A 13,523-nucleotide genomic window follows, 5' to 3' on the forward strand; every position below is an offset into this window, starting at 1 on the left:
ATGTACTTGCATAAAATGTTTTGTCCTCGTTACCAGTCCATTTCACTTTTGTGGCACCTGTCCCAAATCACTGGAGTAATCAAATCAAATATTTTATTACTGTCTTTGACATAAGCCATAAGCAGTGTACAATCAGATAAAATTCACAAGAGTAACATTGCCCTACTTTGTGAGTGGTGCCTCTTATGGACAGGTTGATTGGTTTTCTGGCATTTCCTTCAGTGCTGTGAGGACTGGGTGAATTAGCAATGAAAGGTTGACAAGACATAGCAAGGTATATTCAGGCAGGAAGAAGGAAATTGGAAGAGAGGTGTTGGAGGCATAGTCTGAAGGAGGCTCAGGATCTTAATCTGAGAATATCTTCTTTCAGGGAGAAAGGATTAAGAATATGTTTAATGCTAGGATATATTAATATAGGTTGTCCTTGACTTACAGCCATTCATTTAGTGACCTTCAAAATTACTATTACTGAAAAAAGTCACCTATGACAAGTTTTCATACTTACAGCATCCCCACACTCAAGTGATCAGAATTCAGGTGGTTGGCAGTTGGCTTGTATTTGTGATTGGCACCGTCCTGGGGTCATTGATCACCATTTGTAACGTCCCCAGGAATTGCAGTAATTCGCTTAATTGTGGCAAAAAAAAATCGTTAAATGAGGAGCAGCTTACTTAACAACTGCCTTGCTTAGAAACAGAAATGTTGGACTCTATTGTGGTCATACATTGAGGACTACCCATATTGATAGGATATAAGTTACTTTATCAAAGTAAATAAATCTGTTCAAAGGCATATTTTAAAATTAATAAAAGCAAATTGTTTTTATGCCAATCAGTTCTCTTAAATATTTTCCTGACATTCCATCCAGTTACACTTTAAATTTCTAAACCAGAAAAAGGGCTTAGTTGTGACAGCAACACAAAAAGTTAATAAGGGATAAGACACACACACACACACACAGAATAAGGAGAATGTGCACGAAATAATATAAAGAAGCATCTGGGAAGAGAACAAGGCAGAAATAGCCCCAGGGAGGAGAGACTCAGATTCTGCCATAACTGTACAACCAACTAGATCCTGTAGGGTGGAAATTCAAAATGATTAGATGTTGAGCAAATTACATCTTGTACTACAGAGAAGGCAGGGGAAGAGTAATTGAAATAAATATGGGAAATAAACCAATGCCCACTTTAATATCCCTATTTTTTGACACTGCAATCAAGAAAAGTGGAGCTGTTATATCTAAAGGTACGTGCCATTTCAAAATATTTTAGTACCAACATTAATACACCTTATCTTACCTAGAAAAAATAATATCTGATTTCTTTTATACTGAAAGGCTGAAGTCTAACTGTTTGCAAAATGGGTAGGAGAGACTGCCAGGTATGAAATTGAACTCAGGAAGCAAAGGCAGGGAAAGAAACAGCTATGGGGGAATGCATATGTTCCCCCCCCCCAAACAATCTCAGACACATCTTTCTGCAGTTATCATCTGTCCTTGCCTCCAGATTAAGTGACAAACGTTTTACACAGCATAATGACTTTGTTAACCAAAGAGGAAACAAAATTAGTTTTATTCAGCGCAGTAAAAATTAGGTCAAGTAATTTTTGCTTTTGGGTTGGCTATAAGATGATACTACAGTCATGTGATCAAGGGTGAAGACTGGGACAGTTAAAGCATAAGAGTGCAATGATATAAATAGAAAGAAAGTTACAGATTGAAACTAGATTTAGGATGTCCCTGTGAAATCAGAAAGAAAAAAAAAAGATGCTTTACCTTCTTGTCTTAAGAACGTATTTGAACAATGCTATCAGATATACGGTATATACAATAAAACAACAGTTGCTAGTAGTATAATTTCACATAGCAGATGTAGATTTGCATGGACATCTTCAGGGCATAGCAAGATAAAATGCAGCTTACATATAAAGAATTTTAGTGCCAATTTTCATTCTCTACCTGAAGCCATACAACTCCCACAATTTCCATTCAGTGACCATGCTGAAATGAGACTAAGGGTTCTGACATGGAACTAGGATTTTCCACCTTATGTCAGCAAAAGACATCCCATGTAGACATTCTAGTAAATATGGAAGAGCTTTATGAGATCAGCAATTTGCAGGAATCCAACTGGTCCACAGCAGGATCCTTTTTCTTTCCAACTAGACCAGGGATGTCAAACTCAATTTCATTGAGGGCCACATCAGGACTGTGGTTGACCATTGGGGGGGCATGCATGGCTGACTGGGTGGGCGTGGCCAGCTTGATACTACTCCCCAAATTGCAGTAATGCTGGCATGTTTCCTGTTTGCATTGGGTAGACCGGGGCGAAGCGACGTGGGTAGACCAGACTGAAGTGACATGGGCTAGCCCCTTACATTTTCCAGGACAGCCCCACGGGCCAGATCTGGCCTGCGGGCCTTGAGTTTGACACTCCTGCACTAGACAGTGCTGCACCTCTACAACTATTTTCTGTAGAGGAATTGGTCACTTCACTGGAATGGACTGTTTCTTCTAATGAGAATATTGACTTCATGTAAATTTGTCCACTGGTCTATCATGAAGTTAATATTCTGATTAGTAAGCAATAATAAAGAAGGCAAAATTTTACCCACAAATATTTCTTCATTAGGTAGCTGAGTTAAAGGAGTAGTGGAGAATAGTGGTTGCACAGTGTGATTGCAAAACAGTTCTTTTTGTGTGTGAGCATGCATATACTGTATGCATGCATTTGTGCAGATGGAATCGGCAATGGAAAGGCTCGTTCTATAAAATAAACATACAGATGATTATTCCCATTTGCTGAATTTTTAAAGATTTGACTTCTGCATCAATTTTGAAGAAGTGTGAATCTGAGTATATTTAGTAGAGGAACTTCCTAAAATGTGTTCATAGGAGCAGCTACTTAAAAGGGGGCTGGAATGAATGAACTCATGTCATATTGAAACAAGATTGCAGTTTTGCAAGCAAGAAAACTTTTTTCAATTTTGTTTTAGTTGGAGGAAGGGTTCAAGATATGGTAAGGTGGGGAGAGAGGAGTATTCTATGTTCCTATTCAAAAAAAAAGAGAGAGAACAGAACCGGCATTTAGAGACTTATCCTTGGATAATGGAAGAACATGGGGAATCACACCTAGAAAACCTCAATTCTTTCAGGGTAGATAACACTTGGAAAACCTTATTCACCTCTACTATTCATAGGAGAAAAAACTATGGCTATTTAGATCTCATCTTCTAGCCAAGACACTGCCAGTAAGAAGAACTTCATTCCTGACAGTCTGGAGAAATTTTCAGAAATTCGGACAAGAGTGCCTATCACTTCTATTGCAAGTTTTCTTTTCTGGGGGTTGGACATCGGGATGTTGTTGTTTTTAGTTCTATCACTAATGCTTAGCAATAAAAGTCTAATAAAGTAGGAAAAAATTAAGTGAGCAATAAAAATGAATATAGAAACCTGCCTCACCAGCCATTCACAGGAGCAATTACGATAGTAGTTTTATTGCTGGTGAAACACACTAGGTGGGACAGTCTACTTCATTTGAAAAAAAGTGTGGATTGCAACAGTGAGAGAGACTTGTCAATGCATAGCAAAGCCAAAATATGGAGCACAGTTCTCTATACTGGCATTTTTTCCTCTTAACTCGAAGATGGGAAGAAAGCAGATTGGTGAAGGTTTACCTTTTTTTAGTAAACATTCTATCTGACTGGCCATCTCTCTAAAGATAGCCATATGATCAGGAGTGTCTTTGTTCAAGCTTATTGTTACAAAAATAATATCACAATTGTTTTAAATTCATCTAAGCAGTTTTATTAATTGACATGTTTCAAAACTTTCTTTCGCTAATGAAGTGCACAACAGTCTGTGGAATAAATCATTCAGAGTGTACTCAGGGGAATTGTTGATTAAATCTATTATGTTGCACGTTAGACTTTACTCTCCTTGTAAAATTAACACGGGATTCTCCTTCATTTGGGGGGAACAAGTTTTGAGGACATGAAATACCATATTCAATTGATTGAAGCAACTATTTCGGCTGAAGAGATGAATTGAATAAGGTGAAGGTAAAGGTTACCCTCGCACATATGTGCTAGTTGTTCCCAACTCTACGGGACACCGGTGCTCATCTCCATTTCAAAGCCAAAGAGCCACTGCTGTCCAAAGATGTCCCCTTGGTTATGTGGCTGGCATGATTAAATGCCAAAGGCACATGGAACGCTGTTACCTTCCCACCAAAGGTGGTCCCTATTTTTCTACTTGCATTTTTTACGTGCTTCTGAAGTATTAGGTTGGAAGAAGCTGGGACAAGTAACGGGAGCTCGCTCTGTTACGCGGCACTAGGGATTTGAACCGCTGAACTGCCAATCTTCTGATCAATAAACTCAGCGTCTTAGCCACTGAGTAATTGTGTCCCTTATGAATTTAATATCTTTTTGTCTTTGAGTTCTAATTTCATGAATGATAGCAAGTCAGAAACTTGTCATGCTTGATTCATATTTGAGAGATGGATGAATTGAATACCATCTCTCAAATTTGAATGAAGCATGACAAATTTCTTTTTTTTTTATTAAATTTTTTTATTTTGTTACATAAACAACACATACCCACACCAGTGGGAAAAGAAAAAATCAAAACACAAAAAAGACAAAAAACAGAAAACAAGGCAGGGGGAAAAAAAGAAAAAAAAACAAAAGGAAAAAAAACAGAAAAAAACCACAGGTATATATTATAAAAAAGTATATCAGCTGGTTACAACATGTTTTGGTGCATCTCTTCCATTAATTCATATTAGTTCAAATATCTTAACTCAAATGTTTACCATATTGACATCATCATACCTCCACTTTTAGTTGACTACAGTTATTTAAACATCTTTCATCCTTAACTATGTCAAAGATTTAATCCATAACCACATGCTAGCATTTCATTTACTTGTTTGTAAAATCCTCCATTAACATCAAATCCTCATATCCTGTTTTAGCTAAACATCCATAATATTTAATACCAAAAATTCCATCCTCCATGTATATAGTTTATTATCATTCTCCTTTCTTTATGTAATTATATCATATATCATAACATTTTCCCCATATTAGTTAACATTTAACTGTATATAGTTTTATTTTATTTTTTAATAGTGATAATTATTGTGATTAATAACCTTTGTATATGGTCCAAAAATATTTCTAACCTTCCCTTCTCATATCCAATTATTATTTATCATATCAACTCCACATTATATACATTACTATCATTATCAATTATTATTCAACTATGTCTATTACAAATAAAATTAATTAGGTTTAGCTAATTTTGAATTGTATTCTTCCATCTATCAGCCTGTGTCTCTCCAATAACAAAACCTCCTTAATCCTGTTGCCATTTGTGGATCAAGTTCTCCAAACATCTTTATAAGCAAGTCCAAACAAGAAGATCTCCGCACCTTTTTGCTTAAGATGCCTCTCATATAATGTCGTTGTCCTACGTTTGTTGCACTTTTCAGCTTGTCTTTAATTCTCAGTGGTGGTATCAAAAGTTTTGCAAATGATGTTTCATAAAGTATAAATTCTTTAATGCTTCTCATTCCTCCTGCGCTCTGTCTTTGGAAGTAAATCTTCTGTATGGCTGCCCCCCCTTCAAACGTTCCATCTTTTTCTCCCTCAGAAGTAAACCAGATGCCCGGAATGTCAGTAAATTGAGAATCTTCATTTCTGATATCCTTTGTTTGTATTTCAGGAACATTCAAACATTCAACATTCTCACTTTTTTCTTCATATTTTGATGTTAAAAACAGCAAATAGTCCAGTTTTTTTTCAAATCTGTTGAACGTGTCAGACAGCTTTTGTAATGCGAAAAAAATCATTTGAAATGAATCATTTGAAACTTGCATAGACGCCATATTTGTACGCAGTTAGTATTTTCCCTTTAGAGGCTTTAAGGTATTTGCAAGTAAAAACAAACTGGGAGCTGTACAATCTTATCTGATCTTAGACCAACCCAGCCAAGCAATAAAAGTGTCAAGTTGTAGGGAGTCAAATTATAGTAAATTGGTTTACAGCCCACTTACAGAGAGTCAGAGGAGATGTTGAAGTAATCTTTCCTTTGTCCATGTAAGTAGCATTTAAAACATTTAAGAAATAGGGTAACCACCGTCCATAAACCCATAAAGAGATCCAATTCGCCGCTAGATTCTTCTGTTCTTTGGTTTCAATTAGCTTAAATTTTTATGCGGACCGTGTCTCTCTGAGTAATAAAATCACCTTACCAGCTGGAAACACTCACGCCATTCTTAGGGGCAACCTGCAGTTTCGGTTAGCTTACAGCTAATCCAGAAGTCACTGGCAAAGGAGGTTAAATTCCAACCCCCCAGGGACTTTGCGAACATCTCTGGGGTCACTGGATCTCCTCCAACCTTTCACTGTCTCTCCGGGACAGCTTGGGTTCAAAATTAACCGTCCAATTCCTTCGGAATAGAGGAATTTCAGGAATAGCCTGAAAATCCGTCTTCTCACTGCTAAGCCCTGCCTTCTTCCTCAAGCATGACAAATTTCTGATTTGCTGTCATTCATGAAATTAGAATTCAAAGGCAAAAAGAGAGATCTCCCTATAAATTACAATATAGACTTTATTATACCTCTTCTAACAAAATTGCCTGAGAAAGCTTCGATAACAAACCTTAATGCATAGGATGTGATGCCATTTGTTCAAGACAGTAACCAAAAAGAAATGTTTTGCACATGAACTCCACTTTTTATTTTAGGAGCTAATCAGAGCAGATGGCCAGTGTTGCAGCAATATAAGTGGAATGGGACCACAAAGTTTGGGTTAGCTTGGGACACTCAAATGGGAAATTGTCCTCTCCCAAATCAACATGTTTACCGCTGAATTTTGTCAGTGTGATCTGGATGTTCTGACATGGACATAAAACAAAATATCTGTAGTCCTCAACTTTTGACAACTGAGCCCAAAATTTCTGTTGCAACGTAAGACAGTTGCTAATTGAGTTTTGCCCTATTTTATTATCTTTCTTGCCACAGTTGTTAAGCTGTTGCGTGAATCTTAACAGGTCCTCCAGTGATTTTGCTTGTCAGAGGGTTGCAAAAGATGATCTTACAACCCCCGGACACTGCAACTGTCATACATGCTATTTGCCAAGCATCTGAATTTGAATTGAATGGCATTGATTTACAGTAAGTAGTTCTCCTTCCTCCAAGACTGGTTACAATTGGCATTGGTGGGGAAGAAGGTTCCAGATCTAGAAATCTGCATTGCAGGGTGGGTTTCACTCTCTCTCCCCTCACTCTTATTCAACATTGATGTGAAGGTGCTGAGTGAAATCATCAGGCTTCAGGCTTAATATCAGTATGCTGGTTTTCAGTTGTGGCTTTGCAGCAGCCTGCCCAAAAGTGATGCTCTCATGGTTATTTCAAATGTCTGGAAGCCGTGGAGATCTGGATGGAGAAGAAAGGGCTTAACACTGGCAAGATTGAATGGCCTTTTTTTTGGTCTATCTTAAAAATCTTGTGGGATGTTTTTGGTTTAAGAGCAGAAATGCCTCTTTATCAACAGGTAAAGATAACTTACGGCTGCCTCAGGCATGGTTTTTGATTAAGATAAAAGCTACAATGTGCAGGACAAAAAGCAGAGTTTCCAGATGTTTGCCTAGTGTTTATATGCACCTTGGCAAAAGCTCATTGGCAACACCTCCTTGTTGAACACAGGTACTCCTTGATTTACAACAGTTCATTTAATGACCATTCAAAATTGCAATTTTTCACATTTATGACCATTGCAGCATCCTCATAGTCACATGGTCAAAATTCAGGCGCTTGGCCACTGGGTTCATATATATGACTGTTGCAGTGTCCCAGGGTCAAGTGATCCCTTTTTGCGACCTTCTGACAAGCAAAGGCAATGGGGAAGCCAGATTTACTTAACAACCATGTCAATAACTTTAACAACCGCAGTGATTCACTTAACAACTGTGGCAAGAAGGGTCGTAAAATGAGGCAAAAATAATTTAACAAATGTCTTGCTTAGCAACAGAAATCTTGGGCTCGATTGTGGTCTTATGTCAAGGATTACCTGTATAAGTAGCCTAGTTCCTATTTCCCCCACTGCATTTCCTTTCTAATGGCTCTGTATTTGTAACAGAAAGGGATTTTTTTTCAAAGCAGAAAAAGCATTTTCTCAAAATGAGGATGAAAGCAGGAAGGCCGTTAAGAAACTACAAGATTAGGGTCACTCTGTTCTTTTTTTCCTGCTAAACAAAACCATAGCTGCTTGGTCCTCACGACCTACTACAAGTAGTCCTTGACTTATGACCACGAAATTTCTGTTGAGAAGTGTGTTTTGCCCCATTTTATGATCTTTTTTTGCCACAGTTGTGAAATGAATCTGGGTCCCCCATTGATTTTGCTTGTCAGGGTACAAAAGATGATCCCATAACCTTGGGACACTGCAATCATCATAAATGCGAATCAGTTGCCTAGCCTCTGAATTTTGATCCCATGATTAAAGGGATGCTACAATGAATGGTCATAACTGTGAAAAAGTCACATTTTTCAGTTCCCTTTGAACGATCACTAAAAAAAGTTGCAAGTCGAGGACTACCTGTAGTTGCCCGCACTTTTACTTCACCGGTTTATCAGGTCGTCCATCGGACTGCCGCTGTGTAAGAAAGTTGGGGCGGGGGAGAGGCACCTTTCAGCCCCTGGTTTTCAGGTGAATCTGGTAGCCCGCGCGAATTAGCCGCAGTGCAACGTCGGGTAGCAATAAAAGTTTCGCAGCGAGATTTCGCTTCGGTTTCTCTTATCGGCTTTCCTTCGGGCTGATCTCAACGCGAAGCCCCGTTATATTCGGGGGAGAAGGGAGAGAGGCGAGTAAAGGAGGAAGACGGAACCAGGCGACGCGGCTCCGTCGCTCCGCCCTCCGCTGCCGAGCCGAGAGGGCCGCGTGTGGCCGCCGCAGCCACAGCCAAGAAAGGCGGAGTAGCGGGAGCTGCTACTAGGGCGAGGCATTTTGACATCAGTTCCTCTGGCTGCAAGGAGCGAAAAAAAAAAGAGTTTTCTCTCCCTTTAAAAGCCGCAAGTCGAAAGCGCCGAGCCCCGGGCAAGGGTTGCCTCAGGGGCGGAAGATGGAGAGCTGGAGCCGGGCGTGAAAAACTCGCTTGCAGCCTTCGCCGCGCTGGGAAGCGGGAGCTGGCGGCCGGGACCGCATCGTTTCCTCTCTCTGGAAGCCAGACAGAGCTGGGGACTGGCGGTGGCGGCCGCCGTAGCGGCCCCGGCCCCTCCAAACCCGCCGCCGTCCCGCCCAGCATGAGCGGCGGCGGCGGCGGCGGGCGCACTGGCGCCCGCGTGGCTGTGAAGATGGAAGTAGCACCTTACTACAGCGAAGAAGGCTTGGAGCTGCTCCCGGACTTCGTGCAGCTGCCGGGTTTCGGTGGCGGGCCCGGACCCGGAGGAGCGACGGGACTTGAACCGCCTGAGGAAAGCGGGGCGGTTCAACAGCGCAAGTTGCTCCTTGTCGGGAAGCCACCGCCGCCGCCTCCTCCTCCTCGGGATTTGGGGGCGGCCTCCCCGGGTAATGCCACCTTGCCCCCGGCCGGGCCGTTCTTGCGTCCCCGCGGCATCCCCAGCAGCGCCGTGCACCGCCTCATTCAGGAGACCACCGTCGGCGCCGGCCCTGAGGTGGGCCCAGCCGTTTTACAGCCTTTGCTGAAGCTGCCTGCGGCCGCCGACTTGGAACAATTGCTGATCCAAGCGGGGAGCCCGGCCCTCGCCGGCCCATCCAGCCCCACTGGCGGAGGGCCCTCGGTGGCGACGACCGGCGGAGCGCCCTTCTTGTACCGGTCTCCGCAACCCTCGGTTCCGCCGCAGGCGGTGACGCAGGAGCAGGAGGGCTTCGCCGACGGCTTCGTGAAAGCTCTGGCCGACTTGCACAAACAGAACCAGCTGCTCGGGGTGTCCCCGGCGCCTCTCTCGCCTACCCAGCACCCGGGAGGCCCCTGCTGCCCGACCAACAGGCAGGATCCCCCCGCCATCTACACCACCTTAGGCAACTTCAACCCGGCCAGCCCATCGGCCGGCGGCGCTTTTTTCACCTCCCAGGCTGTGGCTCGTTTGCCGGTGCCAGGCTCGACTGGCAGGGCTTTGGAAGAGCCGCAGACTGTGCCGGAAGCGCCTGTAATAGTGTCAGCTCCGCCGCCGCCCCCTTCGGGTCTTTCGTCCGGGGACTCCCCTCCGCCGCCTTCCTCCTTGTCCCCTCTGGACGCAGAGAGCCAAGAGCGCCTGAAAGCCGAGCGCAAAAGGCTGCGTAACCGTATCGCGGCTTCCAAGTGCCGCCGGCGCAAGCTGGAGCGCATCGCCCGCTTGGAGGAGAAAGTCAAAGCGCTCAAAGGCCAAAACGCCGAGTTGGCCGCCACCGCCAGCCTCCTCCGCGCCCAGGTCACCCAGTTGCAAGGTCGGGTCCGGAGCCACCTCTCCAGTGGCTGTCACATCAACGCCGCCGCCCCCGCCCCCGCGCAGACCTTGGCAGTTGGGGGTCAACCCCCCGGCAGGGAGGCACCCACAGAGCCGGAGACCGGTGCTTGCTGAAAGCGTGTGACTCCCGGAAGAAGGAGAGACCCATCAGTGCGCCCAACTTTGCCATGCATGCACGGCAGAAAGTTGATTAGACCTTGATCATGGTCTTGGGAAGGGCCATGGAAGCCCTGCCTTCGGTTTCACATCCTTTGGCTTCTGCAGAGTAGTCTTCATTCATCTGAAGTAGGCAGGGAAAGGTTCAGCTTCTGGGAGACCATGCAGGTATCTTAAACCAGTTTCTGATAGAAGTCGGAAGAGCCAGAGAAGAACTTGGTATAATGGCAGAAAGAGAAATATGCCATGGAACAGAGTAGGACTTGACAGTGTTAGCCTTTCTAGAAACAACTTCTTAAAAATAACAACTGTCATTCTTAACTAAAGGTTGGCAGCTTCAAGCATCTCCAACAACTAGCAGGTTTCCTGCCAACCACCTAAGTAATGAAAGTATTACTGAAATTGATAATAAGCAGCTGGAAGTAATGCTCTTGGGTTCTTTTCAAGAGCACAAAAAATGCAAAACCTTCAGAGGGAAAGAGGAAAGTGTCAAGCTTCTCCAGTTGAAGCCCCTCTGACTACCTTCAGCCTGTGAAGAAGTCTGGGGCTGGGTTGTTCCTTGGTTTTCTGGAAGCTACAGCTTATTTTTCTAGCTTTCTTGTCCTGCTTAAAACGAAGAACCAGAGCTTTGCTGACTAAATGTAAAAATATGTCTTGTTGCTGGAAATCCAAAGGTCTCTTCAAAGATCATACTTGTGGACAAAGGTTATCTTTGTGGAAGACTTTTATATGTTCTAAAGATTCTTAAATTTTATTTTTATTCTGTGGTTGAAGGTCACTGAGTGCAACATGTATTAGCATTTCTGCAAAAAGGAAAAAAAAGTTACCAAGGATGGTTAAAGACACTCTAATGAGTTTTGCTGAAGGTGTATTTACAGCTTTCTAATGAACAGTGTGGATTTTCTAAGATGGGATAGTAAGGGAATAGTAAATATGTTTGTATATCATGCATATTGCTAGTTATTTCAGTAGATAAAGCCTATTTTTAAGAGAGAGCAGCTCTAGAATTTGCCAGTGGATAGATTTGTGAAATGTTTTTCAACATTTAGAAGACTTGTGCAAAGTTAAGTGAATTTTGTGTACAGATTATTTGTTATTTTCTTCCTGTAGAGGTTCTCTAGATTTGCTAAACGCTTGAGAGACACTACATTTATATGTTTAGGAAGTACTACGGAGTATGTGGCTTGGCAAATTTTTCTTGATGAACAAAAGAAAACAGTCACAAACCGTAATTTGTCGCTATGAAAATGTTGCCATTGAAGCTAATTTCACATTTCTGATGCTGGAGATTTAGCCTACTATGCCACATAAAATATTTATTTAAAAAGCAGATTTTAAGAAAATGCTTTTCACCCCTAGATCTATGAGCTCTATATTATTTCTTGTGCCAGCACAAAGTAGGGGTATGGGTGCACTTATTTATTAAAACTATAGGATATCTGTTTATTTTTATAACATGCAAGAGGATAAAAGAAATCTTTTTGAAGAAAAATATCAAATGTTTTATCTTTTACAATATACATTCCAGCTGTAATTGTTCTCGGTATGATCACAACTATAGTGCTATACAGAGAAAAAAATTGGATTAAAAAAAAGATAAATTAGTTAATTCAACTATGTTTTGAATAATTCATGGAAAAAATTAATAGAAATGTAGATAGCCATATATTTTTAAAAGAACTATGTATAAGCTATTTTATTCTCAGGATGGAAGGTGGCAAGTAAATTTATAAGCTGAGTTTGAAAGGTTTATTGAGTTTTATTTTAAAATGGGATCAGAAATAAACATTGTTTTTTGCTTCTTTTTTAAGGGTTTTGATGGTTTTATTGGTATTTTGTGAGTTTTATTAGTAACTCCACCAAACTGTTTATCATGGATGACAGCCCTACCTACCAACATATTTCATTGTATAAGTTCAGAGAATAGTTTTTACCCTTCTCCAAATGCAGTTTTCTTAGGTCCTGTGATTTTATTTTCTGATTCAGCTACAACTTTCCATGCAGTAAAAACCCTTGCCTGGATATTTGCCAGGAAAGTATTGTGTCAAAAACATACTAGGGCACAGTTGATTTTTCTTTCATGCAGTAGTATTGACATAACCTGCTTGACTGATAGGTTGATATTTATCCTAGACTTAGATGGATACCTATGAAGGAGTCAGATTTTCAGAAAAAATGGCAATTAAGAGCTTTTGATTTGGAATCCTATCACTGCAATCTTGGCATTTTAGGAGTAGAGGGAGAACTGGTGAAGGAAACTTACATTAATTTGATTAAACCATCTTGCACTGATTGACAAAGATACTTTCATAATATATTCTTTATCTTTTCCCTGTATGTGATTATTTTTTTCTTGTTTGGAATGCATATCTATACTAGTATTTTCACAGTCAACATTAGTATGAATAATTTTCTTTCCAATTTTGTTAACAGTTAAAAATCAGATATTTTCAAATGTTCTCTAGACGATGTAATACTGAAATAGGAGAATTTCTCAGGTAAGTTCTGTACTGGAATATTGCGTTTTGGAAATGGAGCTTAGAGAAATCATTATTCCTACTTCAAAAACAGCATCCTATTTCTTAATTTTTTCAAAAAAAGACACATCATAACTGGTGTCCGTGACCCGTCAAAAGCGCAGAGGACAAAATCGCGCTCGACGAAAGCACGCATGTGACGTCATCACAGTGCGATGAAAAAAATTAAAAATTGAAATAAAATTAAAATTAAAGCAAGCCGATTCACATAAAGGTAAGGGTTAGGTTTAGGTTTAGGGTTAGGGTTAGGTTAAGGGTTAGGGTCAGGTTAAGGTTAAGGGTTAGGGTCAGGTTTAGAGCGTTAGCGTTAGGTTTAGCGTTAGGTTAAGGGTTAGCGTTAGGTTTAGCGTT

The 13,523-nt window shown here is 41.3% G+C and overlaps 1 protein-coding gene across 1 annotated transcript; it reads left to right on the forward strand.

Annotated features, from left to right (window-relative positions):
- The first annotated feature begins 9,040 nt into the window (after positions 1-9,040).
- LOC116505360 (transcription factor AP-1-like) lies at positions 9,041-10,876 on the forward strand. Its single transcript, XM_032212555.1, has one exon. The coding sequence runs from the start codon at positions 9,316-9,318 to the stop codon at positions 10,591-10,593; it is 1,278 nt and encodes a 425-aa protein (XP_032068446.1). The 5' UTR covers positions 9,041-9,315; the 3' UTR covers positions 10,594-10,876.
- The last annotated feature ends 2,647 nt before the right edge of the window (positions 10,877-13,523 follow it).

This window comes from Thamnophis elegans, chromosome 3 (assembly GCF_009769535.1).
Source record: "Thamnophis elegans isolate rThaEle1 chromosome 3, rThaEle1.pri, whole genome shotgun sequence".
In the NCBI taxonomy this organism is placed as follows: Eukaryota; Metazoa; Chordata; class Lepidosauria; order Squamata; family Colubridae; genus Thamnophis; species Thamnophis elegans.

Excerpts from the sequence above, each read along its gene's own strand:
- LOC116505360 (XM_032212555.1), top strand. The coding sequence starts at position 9,316 with ATGAGCGGCGGCGGCGGCGGCGGGCGCACTGGCGCCCGCGTGGCTGTG.